Here is a 23,452-nt window from a genome sequence, read left to right on the forward strand (position 1 = left end):
TGGTAAATTAAACTTCTTTAATTCTACAGTAATCAACCACATGACTGAACGACTTCATTTATGCTTTAGATTTTGAGCTTCTGAAATGATTATTTATGCATACTGTGGGTGCAATGTCCAAGATTTACAACGTAAAACAGATTCAAAGGCTGTCACCAGTCTCTCTGGGACGTTCTGGCTATATTTTAATTAAGATTTCAATTTTTACACTTTGCTTAACATATAAAGAAAAAAGAAAACATTTACATTAATGTATTAGAAGTGAAACACTAGTGGATTCTCCAGGCCAAAAGTGAAGGACAATTTGATTGACACAACTTTTTATATTTGTACATGCTTAATTCAGCAATTTATCCATCTCATGGTCTTTTCAAACGAATATTTCTTCAGGATATTTCTGTGTATTTACCTGTGTTTATCTGTTCCAAGAACTAAAAGGTATAATTCAATCAAATATACCAACATTATTCACATTCTGCCTTCTGATATCAGCTTTTAATTGATTTACTGAGTATATAAACAGAAAACTAAACCCTAATGCTATTCATGTAGTCTAATAGGGGCTTTTTAAACTTTGAATGGAGTTTTATATAGCTCTATAGTAGAGACTGAGGACTATGATATGTTGACAGAACTAAATAGAGAAATGTTTCACAGAAGTCAATAGAACACAATTACACTAAGAGTAAAAGCTCACACACACCCCCAGACACACTTTTTAATGCATGTTATTGTAATTAGATATTCCAGCACAAAGGATAGGTGCAATTAGGCAGGATTTGGAGAGGAAGAGTTTTCTCATTGATGGTGTTAGGATAAAATCTCTAACAAACCAGCATAATTTAAATAATTTTTGCCACATATACTCTAAAAATAGAAAGATAAAAGAAAGTGAAAAGAAAATGAGAAAGATGAACCTGTTATCTGATTGGCATTTGGGGATCAAAAGTAAAGTCCTATTAATGCTAGAAGAATTATCCCACAATAAAAGCATTAGGGAAATCTGAATTAGGCTAGTGGAACACCCAAAATAACAATGTATGTATTTGACAATATCATTTTTATGTTAAAAGAAAAAAGGTCACTGAATCAGGACCCAAACCACAGTTTTATAAATAGATTGTTTTTTCCTTTTTGGTACTAAACATTAATTGAAGGGTTTTCTTTTCTTTGTTTTCTCTTGGGAAGACAACTAGTGTGTAATCCTAATTCCTGGCACTGGGTAATTCTCTTCCTTGCCAAGGTGTTAACACGGTTTACAGATGCTTTTATGTTTGGTGAATTTCCATCAAGATTAAGGTTAGGTGTCCATTACAGTCACAGGAATTTAAGTATATATTTGATACTGCTCTTGACTAAAGGTAGAGCCTTTTGCTTGCTCGGTTTTCAAAGCTTTATTGTATTTTGAGAAAAAGAAGAATAGTGATTGATTTTCATATTAGAGCACACAAAACTTTCTTTCCTGAAGCATCTCTGGGGTAAATCTTGTAGAGTCCCAAGCACTCTGAGCTGCAACTCTGATATAGCTAAGCAATTACTCCTATAGTGACTTTGAAGTAATTCCATTTATTTTATGGTATTAACTCTACTTGAGTCATTCTAGTTGTAAACTGACTACTTCCAGATGCTTTCCTTTCACTCTCAAGCACTGAGCATTTTGAAAGTACTGATACTTGATGCAAAAATCAAACTTTTAAGGTAGAAAGCTCAAAAAGTTTTTAAATGTTTGTTTTTTTTTTTTTTTTTCAAGCATTAACTGTGATGCATCTTTACAACTAGTACAACAAGCAGGAATTAACCCTATCCAGACAGAAAAACCTACCTGTCTGGAATTTAGGGATATTTGCAAGAAAGAGAGGGTGTATCAGGATTAATCAGTGGAGACTTACTGCCACCTTTTTTAGTCATATTCCTTGGCCCTGAGGAAGGATTGAAAAACATGGGCAGTGAGAATCAGATTTTTCTCACCCTTTAGCCTTTGCAATTCTCTCTCTTCTGACCTGAAACCCTTGTCCCAGACATCTATGAAATGCATCTCATGTCTTCAATCGTGAATTTCTGACTATCACTATATTCCACTGTAGCTGAACTTTAGTGACCATTGGGCCCTCTGTACTAGGAGTAGATGTGCCAGCATTTGGTAATCTCTCTCTGAAAAATCTGCCACTCCAAGTTCTTTGTTATAAGCACATCGCTTCTTTTCCCCTCTTAAGCAGCCATTTGTCACAGTGGGATTTTACCATCTAATCATCCATAGAGCTAATATTCCTTTCATTTTTTTTAAATAAAGAAACTCCAGTCGAAAAAGATAACATTTTGGTTATCAGCCTCTATTCAAAGTATACAGGCAGCTGATATAATGCTTTGTGTCACTCTTTGGAAGTATCTTGAAGAGCAGATTTTTAAAATCTCTCTGCAATACATCAGTGTCAGAGAAACTCGTGATGTTTAGATGAGTGACATGTCTAGAGGATTAACAAACTAACTGCCACAGAAGATAGTGATACCAAAACTCTTAACCCAAAACATGAGAGGGAGAATATAAATATTTCTAAGTGCTCCTACAGAAAACTCCAAGTTTGCAAAGCCATGTCCATATTTTCCTGTGGAAAATACAGAGCTTTTCCAGAAAGTAAGCTACTATTTTTTCAATTATGCTTGGAGTCATCAATAGTTGAGAACCTGTTTTTCCTACTATGGTGGATAATGTACTCAAGGAATTAAGAGCCTGTAGCCTTAAATAAATCCAAGATCCTCATGAAGAGCTGGGAATGCACTTTCTTCTTCCCTCAGTGTCAGAGGCAAACATATATTGGGTGACATTGTAAAGGAGCACCTACACATGAATGTTGGCCAGCAGATCTGGCAGGGTAATAATTTGGAGTCTGCAATGGCTTTCGGTTTCTACCTACAAAGTTGTTGCCAACAAACCAGACTTAAGGTCTGCAAAGGAAAACCTGCTGTGGCCTCAACCATCCCCACAGAGCAGCCAAAGCAAGCATCTGAAGGGAGTCGCTGCAGTCACCAGGGTTCTGTAGCTAGTCATGCTCAGTTCAGACCTGGGAAGGGAAATGCCAGACACAGAGTATAAGCAGTAGCTTATTCAGTGAGCCTTTCATTTACAAAGAAAGCAAATGTGTTTGTTCACCCAATGATGTTATTTTTTCCAGATGCAGGATTCACACACTGCATTTATTGTTTTGAAGAAAAGCCATTCAGTGATTTATCTGCATTGTAATCTTGATGTTACATTCACTGTCCAGAAAGAGACAGTAACATTGTGCTGAAATTTCTGCCTGTGAGGTTCATGATGTGTTCATCATTCACTGACTTTTATAGAATATAAAACCTAATATGGTCAGATAATTTTATTTTTAAAACAAAATCTGATTATCAAACTATGCATTTAATCAAATGAAAGTAGAAACAGATAATAAAAATGTAATGAAAGTTTGGCTGAAATTCTGCCACCACAGCTTCATGCAGATCAGACTTTTAAAAAAAAAAAAAAAAGTAATTTTTTTTCTAATGTTCCAGCAATGGGAATCTTTACTGTTCCTAACCTGACTGGTACTACTCATATTTTAACAATATCATTTTTATTTTCCTCTGTTTCACAGTGTTTTCCAAGATTTAAAAATGGGTTAATGAACTTAAAGAATTACTGGTCCATCTATTAAAATGAGATTCTCACCACAGACATCTAAGTCCAAATGCTGGAAAGTTCTTCCTAAATTTAAATATGAGTTTCCATTTCACTAAAAAGCACTTCCCATCTACCAGTCCGCTTGCTCATAAGCTAACATTCTAACTGGAAACTATCTTCTCCCTCTTTTCTACTTTGCTATTTGTGATGCAATGGACAATGAAGTATTCTCTAAACAGACACTGAAGATCCACAGTGTGTCTCTGGATGAAGACCCACTGCTCACATCAGAAAGTATACTATAAAGATGCATTACCAAGGGAAAATGATGAATACCTGTTTATCTTGTATTTTAAGTGGAAAAGAAATATGATATTGCCATATCTGTTACTAAAAAAAACCCCAAACCGTAGAAACCGAAGTTCAGCTACGGAATTTACTACAGCACCAAACAAGCTAAAGGGGTGCAAGCGGGAATTCTGTCAGAGAAGACAAGACAAAATGATACACTTATTCCAACTCAGAGCTGATATGCTCCAAAAATATGATTTCCCACAATCACTGTAAATATGAATATTTTAGAGGTTAATATGAAGATCAAATGTGGAATATATTTGCTGAAAAGATTAATATCTTTTCATTAAAAATGAGAGTGCACTGTTGGTTCAGCATTTGCATTTAGATCGAGTAAGTAATAAGTATATTGACTGCTTAAGACACATATCTCCAAAATGGAAAATACGGATAAAGAGGGTGGTGTCCATCTGCAGAAGTGGACAAGCTTTTCCTATTTCCTACTGCCACCCCTTCAGAGAACCTAAGCCCTTTCAGCAACAACTCTGTGATTTACTTATCACGGAACCAATCGAATGCTGTAAAGAACATTTATGCAATCATTTATTCCTTCATGTGAGCACTGCATTGGTGTATATGTATCAGTAGGCTGCTGTTGACTTGAAAAATTGCTAGCCACTGTACAGTCATTCATCACTGTATGGATAGGAATGGGTATGTGGTAGTTGTCACACACTGTTGCTTGTTGCAGATGTTTAAGTTTAGAGCCATCCGGTTAAGCGGGAGGCTCAGCCAGTTATTAATGTTATTAGAAGTGGTCCACATAAACACAGGCAGGATGGGCTAATGTAGCTCCAGGTTTCTCATCATTTATGGCATTAGGCTTTCAGCTCCATGTTTCCAAGTAATAAAGATGGAGAAAGTTATATATGATTCAAATAATGGTAGATTGATGCACCAAGATTGGTTCAAATGGTTAATATATAGCACTCGCTTACTGAAACGGCGTGGCTTGAGCAGGCACTCTGAGTGTCAGTCTCATGGGAGAACACGTATTTCCTGGAACTGAATCTACCACAGAATACTTGGAATTGGTTTTCTTGGGAAAAAGGTGTCTAAAACATATGTGACAACATATAGTCCAGCAGGTATCTCAAACCCTTTGTTAACTTCAATTCAAATTATGCACAGCAGTTCCTATCAAAAGCAAAAGCACATTGCTCCTCAAACTGTGAGGAGTAAAGTAAATATTTCACTTAAGCAACTGTGGTGGCAGCTTTCTTATAGTACTTTAGTCATATAAAATTTATACAAATCATACAGCTACTTTCCTGCAGAGCAGAGGGGTCTGTAACATTGGCAAAATAGCATTGTGAGTAAGCAGAAAAACTGATTACTGATCCATAAAGGAAATTCAAGACTTGATTCTACAAAAGTACAAGCGTTTTCTCCTCCTATGCACACAAGGAGTGTTATTTTTCTTTCACTGCAAGGAAGTGTCACTTTGAAATGGAGTTTTCGTCCCTAAAATACAGAATTCAGGACATTTCCTCAAGGCTTCTTCCCTTTTTTATTTTTTTTTACTCCCCTCCTCTGGTCCTCATCCCGCACCCCCCCCCGCCCCCATGTTCTATTTTTGGTCATTTAGACCATACGCTTTGATGGAGGAGATCCTTCTTTTCTGAATTTATGAATCAAAATGATTTCTCCAATGGATACCTGGAGGTATAATTTGCCCCCTAACACTCTTCAATCTTTATTGCTGACATATTCAAGGATGCCTATCTCCCACAAGAAAAAACCTCACATTAATCTTCAAAAAATACGTCCTTACCTTACTTCCAAAAATGAAAATAGATGTTCTTTGAGAAATTATCTGAGTTTTACTGCAAACCCTGAGGATCATGCATTTTTGAAAACAATTTTGAATGTGAAAAATTTATAAACAAACATAGCCTGCTAGATTCAGGCCATATAAATCCTGCACGGTGCTAAGTCTTTCCTTGGAGGCATGAAGCACTCGGCTTCCCTCAGCAGATGTTGACAGAAATCAAAAGCACTCAGCAGCTTGCTGGATGTAATCTGTGGGATTCCTAGTCAGCTTTTGCTGCATACTGGAGGGGATGACTTTTTTGCTTAATGCTTCTGCAGGTGATACTATACTATGGAAATAGCTCCAAAGCAACACACTGGCACCCACTGTGCTAAATCAAATGCTCCTTCAGTGGCTACCAAGGTTAGAAAAATAAAATTATTAGTGGACAGGCAACTCAAAGACAAGACCTAAGATGACCTTTCTGTTTCTAAGTAGAGCAAGAAAGAAAACAATGCTAAAGAGAGTGTGACGCCTTCCACACTACATATTCCTTCTGCTGCCTTACTCACAGAAGAGCTTTGGAATAGTCTTTGAAGTTGAGACCACTTAATACCTCAGGGAGAATTTCCATCTCTATATTCTCAATTTAGCAAGAGACCTAATAAATTCCACTCACAGAAAAAGAAATTTTGAAGGCTTGGAAGAATTTAACAAAATTGCCTTAATTTTGAGTTGACCCTGTGTAGCTAAAGGAACAAGCAGATGCACAGTTGAGGTTCACCAGATACAAGTTAATTCTTTCCTTTTTCCTTTTAGGTTTTGTTCTATTTTTAATGTGTCAACTTAGAATTTACATTTAATTCTAATGCATCACCAGAAAAAAAAAAGGTTGATTTGATATTCATCTCTAATATTATTCATCTAGATGTTTACTTATGCATGCTAAGATTTTACCATATTGATTCAATTGGATGTAAAAAATGATCTTTCTAGATGGCCAAAATTTATTTTACTTTAAAGTAAATATCTGAATGTTGATTCTTTTTGCACTGCAATGAGGAATTCTGAGGCTATGCCATAGGAACCTTTCTGAAAATGTTCAAACATGGAAAAATAATATGGACTATAGACTATACAGTATGTGCAAAACCTCCCAAATATTTTGTATTTACACACCTTCTGTTGGGCAATACCCCCAGTCTCCTGCTCCCTCTGATGCACAAATATAAGTGATACTTAAAATAAAATTAAAAAACAAACACCCCCCCAAGCCCCCCCAAACAAAATAAAGACCAGAAGAAAATCCCAAACAATTTATATTCCATTAATTTATCTTAAACGAAATGGAAAGTTTCCCCAAAGCAATGACAGCAGAGGTAAAACTTACTAAAAGAGATGGAAAATATAACTTTTATAGTTTTTTGACATGCTTTAAAACAGTTCACAGCAAACTCTGGTGTGTATATATATATATGATTAACAACAAATAATTTTCTCCCTTGTCTGTGCCCATCTTAAAGAAATTTTTACTACAGTTTCTTAACCAGTATCTAGGGCTGATCTAGTTTTAAACAGCACACCTAACAAGGAACAAATAAGAATAATCCACTTTTGACTGGTATTGGCTCTCAAGATTCAAACAGAAATCAGAGGTTGCAAAAGATAGAAAAATCACAGGCAAATGACCCAATTTATAGTTTAAATAAAATCTGGGAGGAGCTGCTGTTTTGAATTGACAATCATCAATAACATTCACCAGGATTATATAATATTAATCATATAGTATTCGTGGCAGTTTCTGTTGCCATGGGATTCCCCAGCAGACACACACCCATCCCCCTGCCCCCTATACAAATAACGTGTTCTTCATAAGGTCCACCCTTAACTCCAAATACTGCTGACCCAAATCCCAGCCATCCAAGTGGATCAGCTGAACTGTTCATCGTCCATTCTCTTTCTCGAGGAATGGAAAACACGAACAAAAAAACTTGCTGTTCCCTATATGTGTCTACTGGAATACATTCTCCACTGAGATGTCATCAAAAGCAGGTAAGAACAGAGGAGGTAAAAGCGTTCTTCTCTCATTCACAAATACCATTTCACACAAGTCTTTTTCCAACCATCATTCAACACCTCTCTCTACAATTTTGTCCTCCAATGTTTCACATCCACTAGCAGGGGACAGACCATTTCTTTGCCCCATGATTCCACAATTCACTTCATAGAATGTTGTGATAAATAGCCAAAACAATTAAGATCTGCACAGATTCACCAAAGAAAATACAGTAAGGCAATGATATCAGTTGATACCCTGCAGAGGAGTGGCAAACAGGACTCCTTCCTGGCCACCAACTTTCCATTGTCCTGAAAGTCACTTCAAGCCTGGTGATACGCAGATACCTTATTCCCTAAGCAGTAGCTAGACAGACATTTCCTCCTCCAGATGGTATTCCTGTCTCTGCCTGAGGCAAACAATTCTTTTACAATAATTCAATTTCATGAGCTACATAGAAATACATAAGAGTTATTGATGTAGTATCAAGATTATGTTGGTACCCAGAATAAGTTCATTAGGCCTCTTCTCCCTAAAAGCTGTCATTACAGTTAAAAATAGAAGTTATACATCTTTGGTGATGAATGGCTAGCTCCACAGACATAAGGAATGAGGCATAACTACCACTTTCTACACTGAACACGCACAAGCAGGAAGGGGAACAGGTGGAATCCACAAAGATGACAGAGAGCACAACACACAGGAAGACATGGAAAACACACTTTTTTTCCCAAGTGTTTCACCTAACAAGACAATATTAGACTGGACTTTTAACTGCAGCTAATGCTTGGGTTTAGTGTTGAAATTTTACACAGCCCTACATTTCGGCTCATAAAACATAGAGCATTTGCAGCAACAACAAAAATTACTTTGTGGTTTCAACAAGACTGCAGCTTGCCATGTCACCTTCAAAGTAAAGTTATTGAATTGACTATTATTAAAAATCATGAGGAATTCACATCTTGCTTTCAGGATATACTACCCAGCCATACTACCCGTTCGATTGAGCCCAGACTTCTTGTACGGAGACAGCATCATTATTTCATGAATCACCAGTGACCTTTAGAAGATACTAGGAAAAGCTGGCATGTTCATTCCTTTCCATTGATTTTCTAATTTTGAGTAAATTGGTATAATCTGGGGAATGGTTATCTATTAGGAATAAAAATACCTAAACTGATTTCAGAAAACAGCATAAAGCTTTTGAACTGAAACAATGAATTTAGAAGGAAAACTCAAGACAAGAAGGTAGTGATTATATAAATTTCAACTTGGTCATGATTCTGTGGCCTGCCTCAAAAGTATGAAAGAAATGACAACTCTCTAAACTTAAAAGACAGATGTACTGGCCAAGACCTTTTTTATGTTTATTGCACTATGTCTCTGGAATATGTGTCTGGTTTACTCGTTAATTATCTGGTGTTGGAAAAGCCTGCAGAAAAAACTACTCATTTAAAGTGGGAAGTGGTATGGGCATCGTTTTCATCTGGTTAGTATGAGAACTAATGTGTTGAGTACTGAGAACACTGGACAGTCCCAAATCTAGCCAATTTAGAGGACAAGTTCATTAAAGCAGCGCATACCTAAAACAGGCTGCAGAACTTGGTCGTCTCCAGGAATCTAAGAGCATACAGGGCCACATAACCAAAGGAAATAGCGATTTACAGAGTAACTGTTTAGGTCATCATTGTATTGGTGCCCAGATCTCTCATAGCCTGATAACTAAACCTTTGTCTTAATGGATTGCCTCTATTTTATTATCTTCTGAACACGAAATAATCATACCTAAGCTTTCTTTGCTATCAATTTATACTCTTGTAACGTTAATAAGCTATAATAAACATAGATTTTGACACTGTGATAATTTGCCTTAAAACCACATGCAGACTACCTGTCCCTTCACTATTTCTTTTTTGCATTGTCATTTTTTGCCTAAGGGGTATCAAGTTAATTAGTCCATTAAGACCACTCAATAAAAGAAAATTCTAGAGAAAGATTTAAAGACCAAACTGCAACAATGTCCTAGCAAGCTATATACACAATTTGGAGCGAGGGACAAGACACACATGACACGATGGGCATTGCTTGTATTTTTTTTTCTTTGTTTTGACTTTTTGTTTCTTTACTGACAAATGATCAACTGGTTACTCAAAGATAAATTCCACTTATCCCTGAGATCTTTGTTCTCACCATCCAACTCTGTCCTGCCCAAAATGATGAACTACTAGATTTATAAATATTGATCAGAGCAAATATCTTCTTATGCACAAACAAGAAACAAATAAACCTCTTTAAACAGTTCTCAAAGTGGAACATCTGAATCCTCACCCCCGCAATACTCTGAACCTCTTGTCACACCTTGGAAGAGGATTATAGGCACAAATATTAAAGTGTCAGACTGATGATAAGAAAACATTCTCTTACCTCACGATCCAACAGCACAGGTGACACCACTGTAACAATATCTCCCTTTTCTGGGTCAATATAGAACATATTTGGAGATGGTTTGGTAGGTGTCTGTTTGAGGATGTTATATCGCAGAAGAGCGTTGTCTGTGCTGGAGTCATCGGCATCAAATGCTGTCATGCGCATCACAGTCGTTCCTAAGGGAAAGGTGGACAGACAACAGAATGCAGTCAGCAAGAATGTGCAAGATTATGCTGCCCTCACATACCAGAACCAGATGGGCACAATATATAGTTATCTTATCCAGACCACTAAGTAGTTTCACCTGATATTTAGTCTGAACTTGTATTATTTGTACTTGCTACTGAGACAACGACAGGGGACTAAGGTTTCTGGTTTGCAACAGACAGATGACTCCAACTTAAGTTCCCCACACTTGAGGTAGAAAGTCTACAGGTTATTTATGATGAAGATGAAACATTGAGTGATGAAGGGATTTTTAACATGAAAATCCTAGTATACAGTTCTGCTATAGAGTGCAGTAAATGAAATGAGGTAAATGCTCTTAACTGCACAGATACCTAAATGATGTACAGAGGGAAAAAACTCACTCTACTTCTACATCACAGTTAATACAGAAAGGACTGAAATGGTGTCAGTTCTCTACTTCACTAGTGGAACACATACACCTGCATTGCAGGATCAGGTCTTTTCACCTCTTTAGACAGGCACACCAGAGGCTGACATAGCCCACAACATTGTGGTGTTGCATTCTTCTATTTGCTTTGTACATCATGTTGAGAACAAAGGAAAGGAAGTAACTAGAGACCTGGACTGACCTGGACTGAACCTTGAGATATTCACCCCTAGACCATCACAATTTCTTAATAGGTTAATTTATGTATATGTAATTGCAAGCATCATTTTAAAACAAACGAAAACCAACAAGCAAACCTAAAAGTAATATATTATCACACCAAAACCAAAGTATTGCTGATAATATTGACCTGAAGAAAGAATAAAATGCATCTAAGTAACAAAAAGGCATTATCAAATCAATAAACTAGTTTCAATGTTGAATGAAAGATAAACAACAAATTAATGCAACAAGTATTAGCAAACTTCATACAAATAAGGAATCTGGGAATATACCTATTCTTTTGCCTAAAAATCTCAACTAAAAGAAATATAATTAATTCCATCTACCACATAATTTACATTTAAGTACCTTAGCTCTGAAACCCTATTATCTAAGTGTACCACAACGTCACAGTTAGTTATAATTCTTTGTTAGAGATTAATTCTTACATGTCGTTAACCCTTTCTTTTCTCCCACAAGCTTTCAGCAGGTCAGTATTAAAATATGATAAAAACCACTTCAAATACCAATTATAATTTCTTAACAGGTCTGTAAGACAATATGGTCTGTTCTCAGTATCCACACAGCCTTTTGTGGCAAAAGATCTACAAGTGACTAAAACCTTCTGGCACATACAAGGCCTGAGACATTACATTGGAAGTGCCTGCAGAAGAGGAACATGTATCATTCATGTACAACTATAAAGAGTGAGTTTATATTCTTTGTGAAGGTCTTGAAGAAGAGATAAAATCAAATCAAAGTGAAATATTGTGATAAAAGTAAAACCAAACTCAACTTCATTTATAGGCCGACACAACAAGCTCCTGGTTCACTGTTAAACAAACACAACTGGCCTGTTGAGATACGTTTCCTCTTTTTTTCTTTTGCTGTACTTCCCAGAACACTACGCTCTGCCTCTTGTTGTAGTGACCTTGAATATAAGCTCTCAAAGGCTTTGCTTCATTGCTACTTCAGGCAGAGTTACCCCCTTGAGAAAAATAACAGAGATCTGACAGCATGTTGGTTTTATTCACCAGTGATTAAAGGTCAGACAGCTCAAAAAGAAGCTTACACTGGATACCATGCCATGTTTTCCAATATTACAAGATGATCCTAGCCCTGATATTTTCACCTACTTTGTTTGAGACTTCTTCAGAAGAAAAAAGAAAAAAGAACAGCTTTGTGTTTTGAAGAATGAAGATTCACCCTCTTTGCACAAGTACAACACACTGCGCCGATTTTTAGGGTTTTATCACTTTTCAAGGAATATTGATATTAGATAATGGGTTTCACAAAGATCTAAGTCACAGACTTCAAGGAAATAAATAAGAATTAAGGCAAATCTTCACAGGATCTCAAAAGTGGGTTTTGGTACACAATTCTTTCATGAAAATTGCAGTTTAATAAGATACTATACTCAAGTATATTAGACTATATATTTTAAATGAATACACAGTTGCTGCCATTGTTAATCTATTAGATAAGTTAATGCTTAGCAGAGATTTAGAAACTGATTAAAATATATACTTGAGTACAAATCCTATTTATACAGCTGTACTAGAGAGCTCTACTGAAATATTTCTGAATATAAGGCTGAGGAAGGCACATGTAGAGCTGATGTATATCTCCAAATATCAAGTTACTCTGGCATAAAACAGGCTTAACACAACGGCTGAATCTGATTTTGATTTGCCAGCTGCAGTTCTTTAACCTTTCAACTGACTGGACATTATCGTGTTCTGTGCAATCATCCCTCAGATGCATATGTAAAAGATTCCAGCAGCTCTGAAGGACTGAATTTTACATTCATTTTGCACAGAGATGCTAGCCCCAGGAGGAAAGCTGTAGAGAATTAAATCCATTTGTTTCTACGTTGCTTTTGTCGAAATTTTTGAGATACTGGTTTCTAGCTTCCAAAGTGGCATTTACAGTTAAGTAAAAGTCATTCTATTCTCACAAGTTCATACAACAGTAAAAATGCACATAAAATTTGAGGTTCGCCTTTAGATTTCATTATGCATCAGTGCAGACCATGTAAGGTTGTACCTGTCCTGTGTTCATGAACATCAAGACAGAGAACATCACCCCATGTGCTCTCACACACAACCAGAGGAGCTGCTGAATTGTGGCTGAGAACAAAAAGGAAGCCCTAGCACTGAGTTGAAAGTTGCCGTTAGGCTTGTCCATGCTGAGAATGGCTTGTCCTCAGAAGCATATCCTTTATGTTCCTATGCTCACAAGCAGGTTTCCAAGTAACCAGAGTGCAATGCTGTTTGTTCGTTGCAAAACACAGTGGTACTGACACGATATTGTATGCCAGTAGCAGAAACCAAACCAAAAACCCCACCTATACAAAAAAAGCTAGAATGGGCTAATGTTGATGCCTTAAAAATCACAATGGCTTTAAACCAACATAGCTGGTTTAAACTAAAGATAGCTGCTGGTTAACCAGAATCCAAATTTCCAGGGAAGAACATTCCTATCTTAGTTGATGTGTTCACAGAGACAACACATGTGTCTATACATTTGGGATTGGACCACCACAAAAGATGATGTTTATAGAGATTTCTTTCCTAAAAATAGCGTGAAATGAATTTTTATTTTAAAAGGCTCTACAGCACACATCCGGTCCAAAAGAGTTTCATTCAAGATGCACGCTTCCTCAGTATTACTCCTTCATCATAAAGTTTTATTCTTCATAAAAGATTCATTTCCCCAGACCCATAAACTGACTACTTCTAAATTCAGTGTCATTTTATAAATACTTCCATTCCTGGCATCAATCAAATGCAGCTGGCTTTCAAACCACAAAACAACAGCTTGCTACATTATCATGTTAAACAATATATATTAACTTATCAAGCTGAGGAAGAAACGTCTGCAAAATCAGCAACTTTATAGTTCTGCTGACGATGTGCAGATAGTCATTGAGGCAGTCTCTCAGTAAAGGTACAGTTATGCCTTGGTGTATTTCAATATTCATGGTTTATTTGTCACACTTTCTGGGCAGTTTGACTATTACCATAATCACTCAAAACCTCTCCTTGCACCTCCCAAAGTTCCTCATTGATCAGACATATATCCCACGTGCCAAGTCATTGCTCCAGAGGCTGCAGCTATCAATCTGTTGATTGCTCATTTGGCCTGTAAGTTGGCTTGGAAATACTGGCAAAACACTCCCCTTAGGCATTAAGAAGTAAAACACAATGCTTGCACAATTTTGTGGGGATTGGAGCAGATGGTTTCTTGTGAAAAAGCTCTTTGGCATTTTGTTATTTACCTCTTAATGACCTTTCTATTCCCCTCTTTTTTGTTACTTCTTATTTTTTATCTTGGCTGGTAGTGGGTGAGGTGGTGTTTTCTGCTTTTTTTTTCTGTCAAGATGCTGAGAGAACATAAAGAATCAATCAGCCAATGGATGACATTACTACTAACCCTTATGCCTTTTTTTTGGTTATTATATTCAGCTGACAGGTTTACAGAAATACTGGAATATAGTGGAAGTGAGGTCTACTTATAGCTTGATTAAACAGGAGCCTGTGTCTTAAGCCTACAGCCTTTAAAGGAGACTCCAAATTTGAATACTAACATTAAAATATTAACCAGTTTAAGGACTGAGCGGTTTTAACCTTGAGAGCTTCAGCACTCAAAAATTTCACACTGGAGTTCCCTCATGCTTTTTTCATTCTCTTTGCATGTCTCCACTCTATGTTCAATACATTCAATGTTTTTGACACTACAGAACGGGAAGAGTCTACTTTCCTAATTGATGTGACTGCATTGCCAAGTTTTATTTTCACCTGTGTTTCTAGATATCTTTAGAGGGTTACTTAAATCTCTAGAATAGGCTAAATTTACTGCTACAGGAAAATAAGACATGAACTTTCAGAAAACGGACCAGGAAGTGGAAGGATAGCCTTCTGACTACTATACTTATCAGACCTAATTATGTGTTTGACTGTCATTTTGTACTTTAAAGACAACAAGCCCCAGGGAAGCAAAACAAATATAAGAAGAAAGGTCTATTATGGCTCCAATCAAGTGTATTTGAATTGCAATTACAGTTATTAACTTATGCGTGTTATTAAAAACTTGAAGGCTCAATGGAGAAGACATTTAGTAAGAATCAATGAGTTCAGTCTTCCAGCACATCTTATATTTCTATGGGGCAATAATTTTCTACCCTGCAGGACTTCTTCACATCCAGATGTCTGGCAAATTAGGGATATGTGTATGCTTCTACAACTACAGTTTAGGAGGCATCACTGATGGGTATACCAGGCATATTGCACCCAGGAGGAGGGGATAGATGTACTGGTGAACTATCAGTTCTGGAATGAATACAAAAAAACCTTCTGTGGATTTGAAAATAATTTTCAGTCATTTTAAGTAGAGATTAAGAACTGTTAAGAACTGCTATTACCTATGGATAGTTAATGCAGACATAAAGCATACAAATTGAGTAAGAAATAATGGGACATTCCTAGTTGAACATTAAGAACAAGACAGTAAAGATGTATGGGTGGGTCAACCTTTCACAATACTAGTATTTAACCTTTTTTCCTCATGAGTAGCAGAGCTGCTTTGGTAGAATAAATTATACACTGCTGGGATTTTTTGAGAACAAGTTATATAGAACACAGTCCCTAGCTATACTGCAGGTCAGAGTGCCACGTGACTGAGAACCGCGTCAAGAGCGGCTGCTCCAGGTGAGACATTGATATATGAAATGTCAGTAATGATTTTGCATTAGTTGAAGTTATGTGACACGGGTACTATTTTGGTACATTGTGCTTTGTCTCTAGTGCTATAAATGTTTGTTTCTTTAAAGTGTTGGGCAAAAGCACTGAAAATTGTTAGCCTTGCAAAGGATTCCCAAATCATGCACATATTACCAGTACATATGATGATATGAGATTTTCTGGTAGCATATGTATACTAAAAATTATGGTCTACTATATGCAGATACAAGAAATTACAAAACAAATAAAAAGAACATTATTGATCCTTTCATACTATTAAGATTCCCATCACAGCGCTGTGTTGTACAAAATATGAAACTCATGGTCCCTGATTGGGATAATTTTCATTTTAAACATGGTGCAGTTTTCCCTCACAAAAAAAAGAAGAAAAGACAGTAAAAAATAGCACGTAGTCTCTACATTTGTCTGATAGACTATGGATAGCGTGAAGTAGGCAGTTCCATAAGGAGTAAAATCAATGAAGTTCCATTTCCTTGCTAGTATTGTCCAAAGGCTCATCTCCTGGATAAGATGATGTCTTAGAGGGGCTAAAGTCAGCCATTCCCTTGGCTAGACCATTAACAGGAAATTTTCCCCCTCTTATTCCCATAGGGTTTACACGAATTTACAGTACTCCTTCAGACAACTTTTTCCTTATGAGAAAATCAGTGGAAGCTGAGTGATGAGTTCAAAACTGTTGAGAGAATGACTACCAGGCAGATGGGTAGAAACATCCTAAAACTTATTCAGATGACTTCTTATTTTTATGTGCCTGTTTCTTTTCATCACCTATCTATATTAAGGCTCAAATACAAAAACTATTCTCAAACAGTCAGTCCATCAAGGGAAAGCAATAGGCTGGTTTTGCTCTATTTATTAAGCTTCCTCCTCATCTGAACATATACAGGTATAACAGTAACAACAGAAACCTTGATATGCAGTGACATAGCTAGTAAAGGCTTTTATGTAAGAGGAACAGGGCTGTTTGGTGGAAATGTTCTCAATTTCAGAGTACATGTCAAACTCATCAACTTTTAAAAAAATATTAACTTTTCACATTTAGAAAATAAAAGAGAGTTTAATGTTTTAAAACACAGGGTTGCTGAGAAAGAAAGTGCTGTGACGTGTTCCTGCACCAAGTTTATCCCTTTTTAAATGTGAATCTAAGCCTCCAGAGCACAGAAGCAAGGGAAATCTGAAAGAAATAGTGACTGCTCTGATGCTGTTAGAAGCACGTCACCAAATTATGCCTACTACAACTCCATCTTCCCATAAACAGTTCCCCAATTCTGCTCAACACTGTTGTCATCCCTTCAGGAAACAACCCCTCCTTGCTCAGACATGGGGAAGTCATCTCTCACTTGTTCACGTTTTCTTCAGATGGACTGAGAATTGCAAATTTAGTAAAAGGACTTGGAGCAATAAAGCCACAGATGAAAATATTACGTCCTCTTCCAGATATGAACTGATTGCAGATATAAGCAAACCACCAAAGATTTTTACTTAACTAAGACTTGGCCTGAGTTCTGGATCTGTCTGTAGTAAAAATGTCGTATACTCATGACTGCTTTCCTTTTTGACCAGTGAAGTCTATTAAGAAAAGGCATGAATTACTTCTTGGATTGTGACCATAAACTATAAAAGTCCTACTGTTCTAACTGCCAATTCATAACATAATCTTATATGTCAGATAACATAATTCATAAAGCAATGTAACACATTCGCTTGAAGTAAATGGTTTAATGTAAATGATGATATGCACTGAACATCTCACAGCAGGCAAATATGACAGAACAATGATTTATGTGTGAAAGAATAGCTATTCAACATACAGAGAGTAAGATCCAGCCCTAGGCACACAAAAACACAGAGGACCCACATCTCTCGAGTTTAGCTGACACCAGAAGTCAATCAGAAAAATCACAGGCAATAAAGACTAGATGAGACATTAGAGCATCATTACATTCACACACCCACCCCCTCAAAAAACCAATGGAACACCATTCTTAAAAAAACACAGAAAAATTATCACAGTCTCCATGTAACTCATCACCATGACAAGTGCATTTGGCAAACAGCTGCAGAAAGCTAGCTCAGTTCCTAAGAGGAGATAGGTCAATGCCTCAAAAAGCCAGCTATGCTCTAGACTGCCACTGTTCCAGTGGAGATGGGGGATGCTAAGCTCTGTGCTCAACTTTTATAAAACTACCAGAGGTAAAAAGTCTGAGACTCCACACCTCTCATCCAGTGACTTGATCACTCAGTCCTTTGATCTGAGCTGTTTGACAGCTGAAACATTTTGTCAGTGATGCTTACAGCTCACATGATTCACCATGCTGTTTTCCCTGTTCCCATGTAAAATTGGAGTTGCCTGCAATCATTCAAATTTGATTTCAGACGTATACAACCTGTTTAAATGCAGATGCAAACTTCATAGTCAAGAACAGCTAAGCAGAGAGCTTACTAAAAATACATATTCTGCACTTATCTCTGTTTTATATGCCAAATGTTTTCTTTCAGCTTTTCTCTACCTTTTCTTTAATAGTTTCCCATTCTTCTAACTCTTACGTGTTTATCTGGGTGGTATAGTTCTGGCCAGACCAATGCAAATTGCTAAGAGACAGCAATTTTTGAAGCAATACAAATATATAAAGCCTGATGCAAATTTCACATCCAGAAATACCCTTGAGAAATTACCTTTTGAATGTGGTAGAAAGCTTCCCCTAAACCTCATGACAGAAAATAAACCAGACAAAATTAGATTAATCATTTAACTTTCTCCCAAAAAAGAAGTTAATATCCAGTTTCTCCTAGCCTTTAAGTAGGGAGGCATTCTTAATCAAGATAAATGAAGAAAAGAACATAGCTGTTTCAGAGACTTCACTTACGTTGGTAAAAAAGGATTGGCAATTATTTGCTTTCTGAAGTTCTGTGAGAGAACTGGCTATCTTTCACTTCAAAGCCACTTTCACCTTGTCTCCATCCAGCGCCGTCAAGAGAAGTTAGTACTCCGAATATTTACAAGAACAGGAACGAGCATAGACTCTTCTCTTAGCCCTTACTAAACAAAACATAGTTAATCACGGGGAACCTCACATTTAGCTATCCACCAAACCATGAAGACCTTGGAATTTGGAGACCTAGCAGCACTTCCCAGCTCTTGGAGCCAGGTAAATCTCCTGGCCATATTCTAGCACACAACCCTTTTGCAGCACCTGTGATCTTTGGAAAGGAAACTTGGTGCACTGGTAAGGAGGAAGCAGCAGACCCTGGACTGTGAAGGTATGTCTTAGCTGAGAAAGGATTGAGATAACACTTCAGACTGCCTTTTTTAATAGCCAAATCCCATGCCAATAGCAGCTCCAACAGAGATGTCTGTCAGTCATATTTTCTGTCTGTAAGGCAGGCATGAAACTAGTTAAATAAAATTCACTGAAATGAAAGAGATTAGTGCCAAATATGGGTTTTAAATCATTACATTAAAATCTAATAACACTTTGAAAAAGAACATGAAATGAGAAAAATATTTTTCCTTTGATTCTGACAAGGAATTATTTCAAAACAAAACAAAAGTAATGACAGTGTTGATTTTTTTAGAACACGATAAAAATACAGCCTGTGGAATGGGTAATAAGAAACCCAAGCTAAACACCCTGTGTGCATACTCTGCATTAGGACATGTTCAAGAGCAACAACAAAATGGAGAGTTTATCAAAGAAGGTAATATTTTCACAGATTTCAATAATCTTTTGATCAGGGCCACACTTCATTGATAGAAGATCTCATTCTTTAAATTACCTACTTTTGTAAAGGAATTGACTGGCTTTTTATAAGAGAGGCAGCAATTACAATCCCCTGTCTCAGTGGACTGTAATCAAAAATACGTCATTACTTTACAGAAACCACTCTAGACTATTCTTCTATGTCCAAGTAAGGTACACTGGCATCCTTCCTGATTAAAAGGTAATAATATTACATTTTAATAAGATCTCTTAGTGCAAGGTCAATCTTCCCTGATTGGAAATGCTCTTTGAGATACTGGGCCAGAATTTCTGTTGATCTAAATCAGCCCAGCACTACTAAAGCAAAGATATTAGATGAGGCTGTGGAATACAGGAATGACCTTGAAGGTCTCTACTAGGTATACAGAGCATTACTTTGCCTGTATTTCTTTTTACCTTCCTAATTTCAGTATATGTTAAATGAAAGAGAAAAACAAAAGATGATCTGTGCCTTTTCTATGCTAGACCCTTTCCCTTGCTACCAGCAACTTATAGAAGCAGCAACTTTTTCATAGGGATATAGGATACCATCAATATACCAACACCATTAACTGCAATTTAGAAGGTCTCATCTTTATTCTTTGCCACTTTAACTAACGTGAACTGGTTGTGCATTAGTGTCACGTTACAAAGTGAGCATATAATTGAAACACCCATCCTTGTTATCCATGTTTCTGTCCCTCTGATTCTCATCACCTACATCAATCCAAAATTAATCCATATAAGCCAAGGGTGCTTCAATATTATAAAAGTAGTGCAAATGAAAGAAGAATCAGACCTCATAATGAGGAAATAAATCTTGTTACATTGTTTCTAGCTTCATCTGGAGGAACTAGAGCACACACTTATTTTAATGTATCATTTCATCTTCATATTGATTTCACAGTCAAGTCCTAGCCATTTGATCTAGTCAACATCTGAAAGTTTGTATCTGAGGGATAAGTGTTGTTGTCTTAATACAGGATCTCTTTAGGTGAGTTTTATTTTTCTTTCCTCCCTCCTACAGATGAACTAGTGGATAAATTAGCATCTGCTGTATTGAAGTTATTAAAATTCATCCTGCCTAGACAGTACTTCATAATGAACTTGTTCACTGCTAGACCAAATAAATGAATTTGGGAGCTACTCCCTGTTCTTCATCCAGAGAATTGCATTAAGCCCATTGCACTTTTCTAGATAAATCATAGCAAAGAGGCTGTAATTCCCGTTAAAACTTCAAACAGAAGCAGTATATTTGATTGTGTGGTCTCCAACTTAGTATTGAACAAATTCTTACAGAGGACCATAAGGCATGTCTTGGAAAGATATCCTTTACCTTAAGGATTCATTCTTCCCCCATGCATTCTTCTGAAGCAAGCTCAATAGCATCCCACAGTAAGGAAGTCCATAGTGAGGAAGGATAAACACAATCAGCCATTCTGGAAACCTACACTTTGCATTGTACAGCGTTTAAATCAAATCCACAGCAACAACTCATTCCCTAATAACATTCTAGAATAATAGAAGATGGAATGTTTTTCAGCTATTTTCCCATTTTGAGATTGAAATATCTGCATATAGAAATCTTTGCAGCCCTACTCAAAATCCTCATTTTGGTTAAATTATATTTTAAAGCCAATGATAGCTGAATTCAATAAATGATTCAGATGCTGAAAGAGTATGCAATATGATTTTAAAGCAGGCCTTTAAGACTATCTTGTAAATCATAGGTTTCAAAAGCTCTATTCATACATGTAACAAAAATACAGTTTAGAGTGTGTAGTATATGTTTTCATTAGGGGTCTTGATATTCTTTCCTGAATTAAGTCATTAAGCCACTGGGTTCAGCAAGTTTCTGGTTACTGTGATTAATTTCACTCAGGTACAAGATTTTAGGCTCAGATATCTGGTAATTTAAATTTCTTAACGCTTCCTGGAAAAAGGACTGGCTATTTTGGATGCAATTCACCCTATTCCAAGCTAAATACCTAAGAAAAGTGAGATGGAGCATCTTTAGAACTGATTAATTTGGGGGGAAATCTAACTCAGAAAACCTATCAAACTCCCAGGCACTTAAAATAGGTGATGCTGCTGCTTTATTAATCCTGCTTGTCACTACAGGTGTGGGAAAAGAGGCTTGGAATAAAATTATTCTCCCATACTTGTGTTCTAGTAGTCTCCAAAAGACTATCCTTTTCCCACTTCACGGCTACTTACAGCTGAAGGGAAAACATGCCAGTAGGAAGTGCCTTAGAGCTCTGGGCTGGACAGCTTTACGGTCTGCGCTGACACTTGACCCTTGGAAAGTGGAGGTCTGCAAGGATTAACAGCAGGCCATGATATCACTGTTCTTATTCCCTTAAAAATGATGCATCATGTTAGGAAAGGACCTTAAGCAGCAAATCAAGTTATTTTAACTTTGTGTGCAATTGATTTATTATGTAAAGGGCTACATTATGTCCCTGCAGGGAAAATATGGGCACGGAAAAGGCTTTGTATGTCATAAAACATCTAAATATTGACTGTGGAACTCCTTAATGCAAAATTAATAATTAAGCACAGAACGCTCATGATGTATCACTGTCAGCAATTGGATATTTAGAGTTCATAAAGATTTGCAGAGCTATGTGCAAATAAAGTGTCATTAAGTCACAGTCCTTTTCAAGTATATTTATACATATACTCATATTCTTTCTTCAGCCCAGAGAAGCCAAGCACCAGTCAGTCCTATATTGTGTCAAGGGGAAGAACTAGAACTGATTTTAAATGGCAACACATTCCTACCATTCCACCAAAGTACTTTTGCACAGCCTTCAGCTTAAACACACTTAAAATTCAAGTGGGTGACATGGCTTGCAGTGAACTGATTTCAACTACTAAAGCCTCCTAATTCTATGAGCAGTTTTTCCTTAATTTCTCTCCATCATGTCTTCTTGAGCTGAAGACAAAAGTGGGTATTGTATTCAATGGCATGTGTTAGGCATATAAATATTAACAACTGAGCTCTTCATTTCCTTTTTACTGTTCAAATTCAGGACTACAATGAAATAGTCTCCTGGGGAGAAGATGATGGCTCTGGCCTGTGTAAAAATACACTGATTTAAGCTATGACAGGACAATGTCCATTCCACCCATCTTCTTTCTCTATCAGAAGTAAATGGAAAAGCAAATGGGTCTTGGGAGCAGACAGAAGTGTCCATGCCTTCGTTTCCCTGTTAACTTTTGCTCTCACAATTCCTAGTGTTAGAAATACCAGTAGCAATTTGGTACCAAGTTTAAGGGCAATCTGTAAATACAATTTGTCAAATACATGCAAAAAGTTTGCCCCCACCTCAGCTGTTTTTTAATTTTGAGTGGAGCCCTGGTGTGAGGTATATGGAAGAATGAAAATGTCAAAAGATACCGAGCTTCAGGATCCAGGTTTTAAGAGTTTGTTTCTTCCATGAAAAACTTTAGTTAGAAAAATCAACTAAGAAATATTTTGCTGTATACTCCTTGTGCTCCTGTGATTTATTCATTTGGTTTTTACTAACTTATATAAAATCCTACTTTCTATGGATGCAAACTGTAAATCTCCCCACTAGTCAGCGAACTCAAGGTCAGTACTGAGTCATAGTGTTTGTCTCCTACATGACTGTTAATATTTTTCCCTGACAATGCCACATACTGATGATCTCATTCAATTATGAGGTGTACTATTACAGATGATATTTATGTAAACTCAGAGGAGGACCACAGAATCCCTACAACAGTTATAATGTAAATTCCTTGACATTCAACAAGAACAGTAACTTCTAAGCCTCCCCAAACTTAAACACTTGCTGAAGGAAACAAAACAAACCCCCAGACTTATCAATTTTTATATCTTCCAATTA

The 23,452-nt window shown here is 36.7% G+C and overlaps 1 protein-coding gene across 1 annotated transcript in view; it reads right to left on the reverse strand.

Annotated features, from left to right (window-relative positions):
• CDH13 (cadherin 13) overlaps positions 1–23,452 on the reverse strand; it is a 477,887-nt gene that overhangs the window by 134,908 nt on the left and 319,527 nt on the right. The window contains exon 7 of the mRNA XM_084270008.1: positions 10,234–10,412. Coding sequence (XP_084126134.1) covers positions 10,234–10,412 — 179 coding nt within the window. The remainder of the gene's footprint in view (positions 1–10,233; positions 10,413–23,452) is intronic.

The sequence above is a fragment of the Gallinula chloropus genome (genome assembly GCF_964237585.1).
Source record: "Gallinula chloropus genome assembly, chromosome: 13".
In the NCBI taxonomy this organism is placed as follows: domain Eukaryota; kingdom Metazoa; phylum Chordata; class Aves; order Gruiformes; family Rallidae; genus Gallinula; species Gallinula chloropus.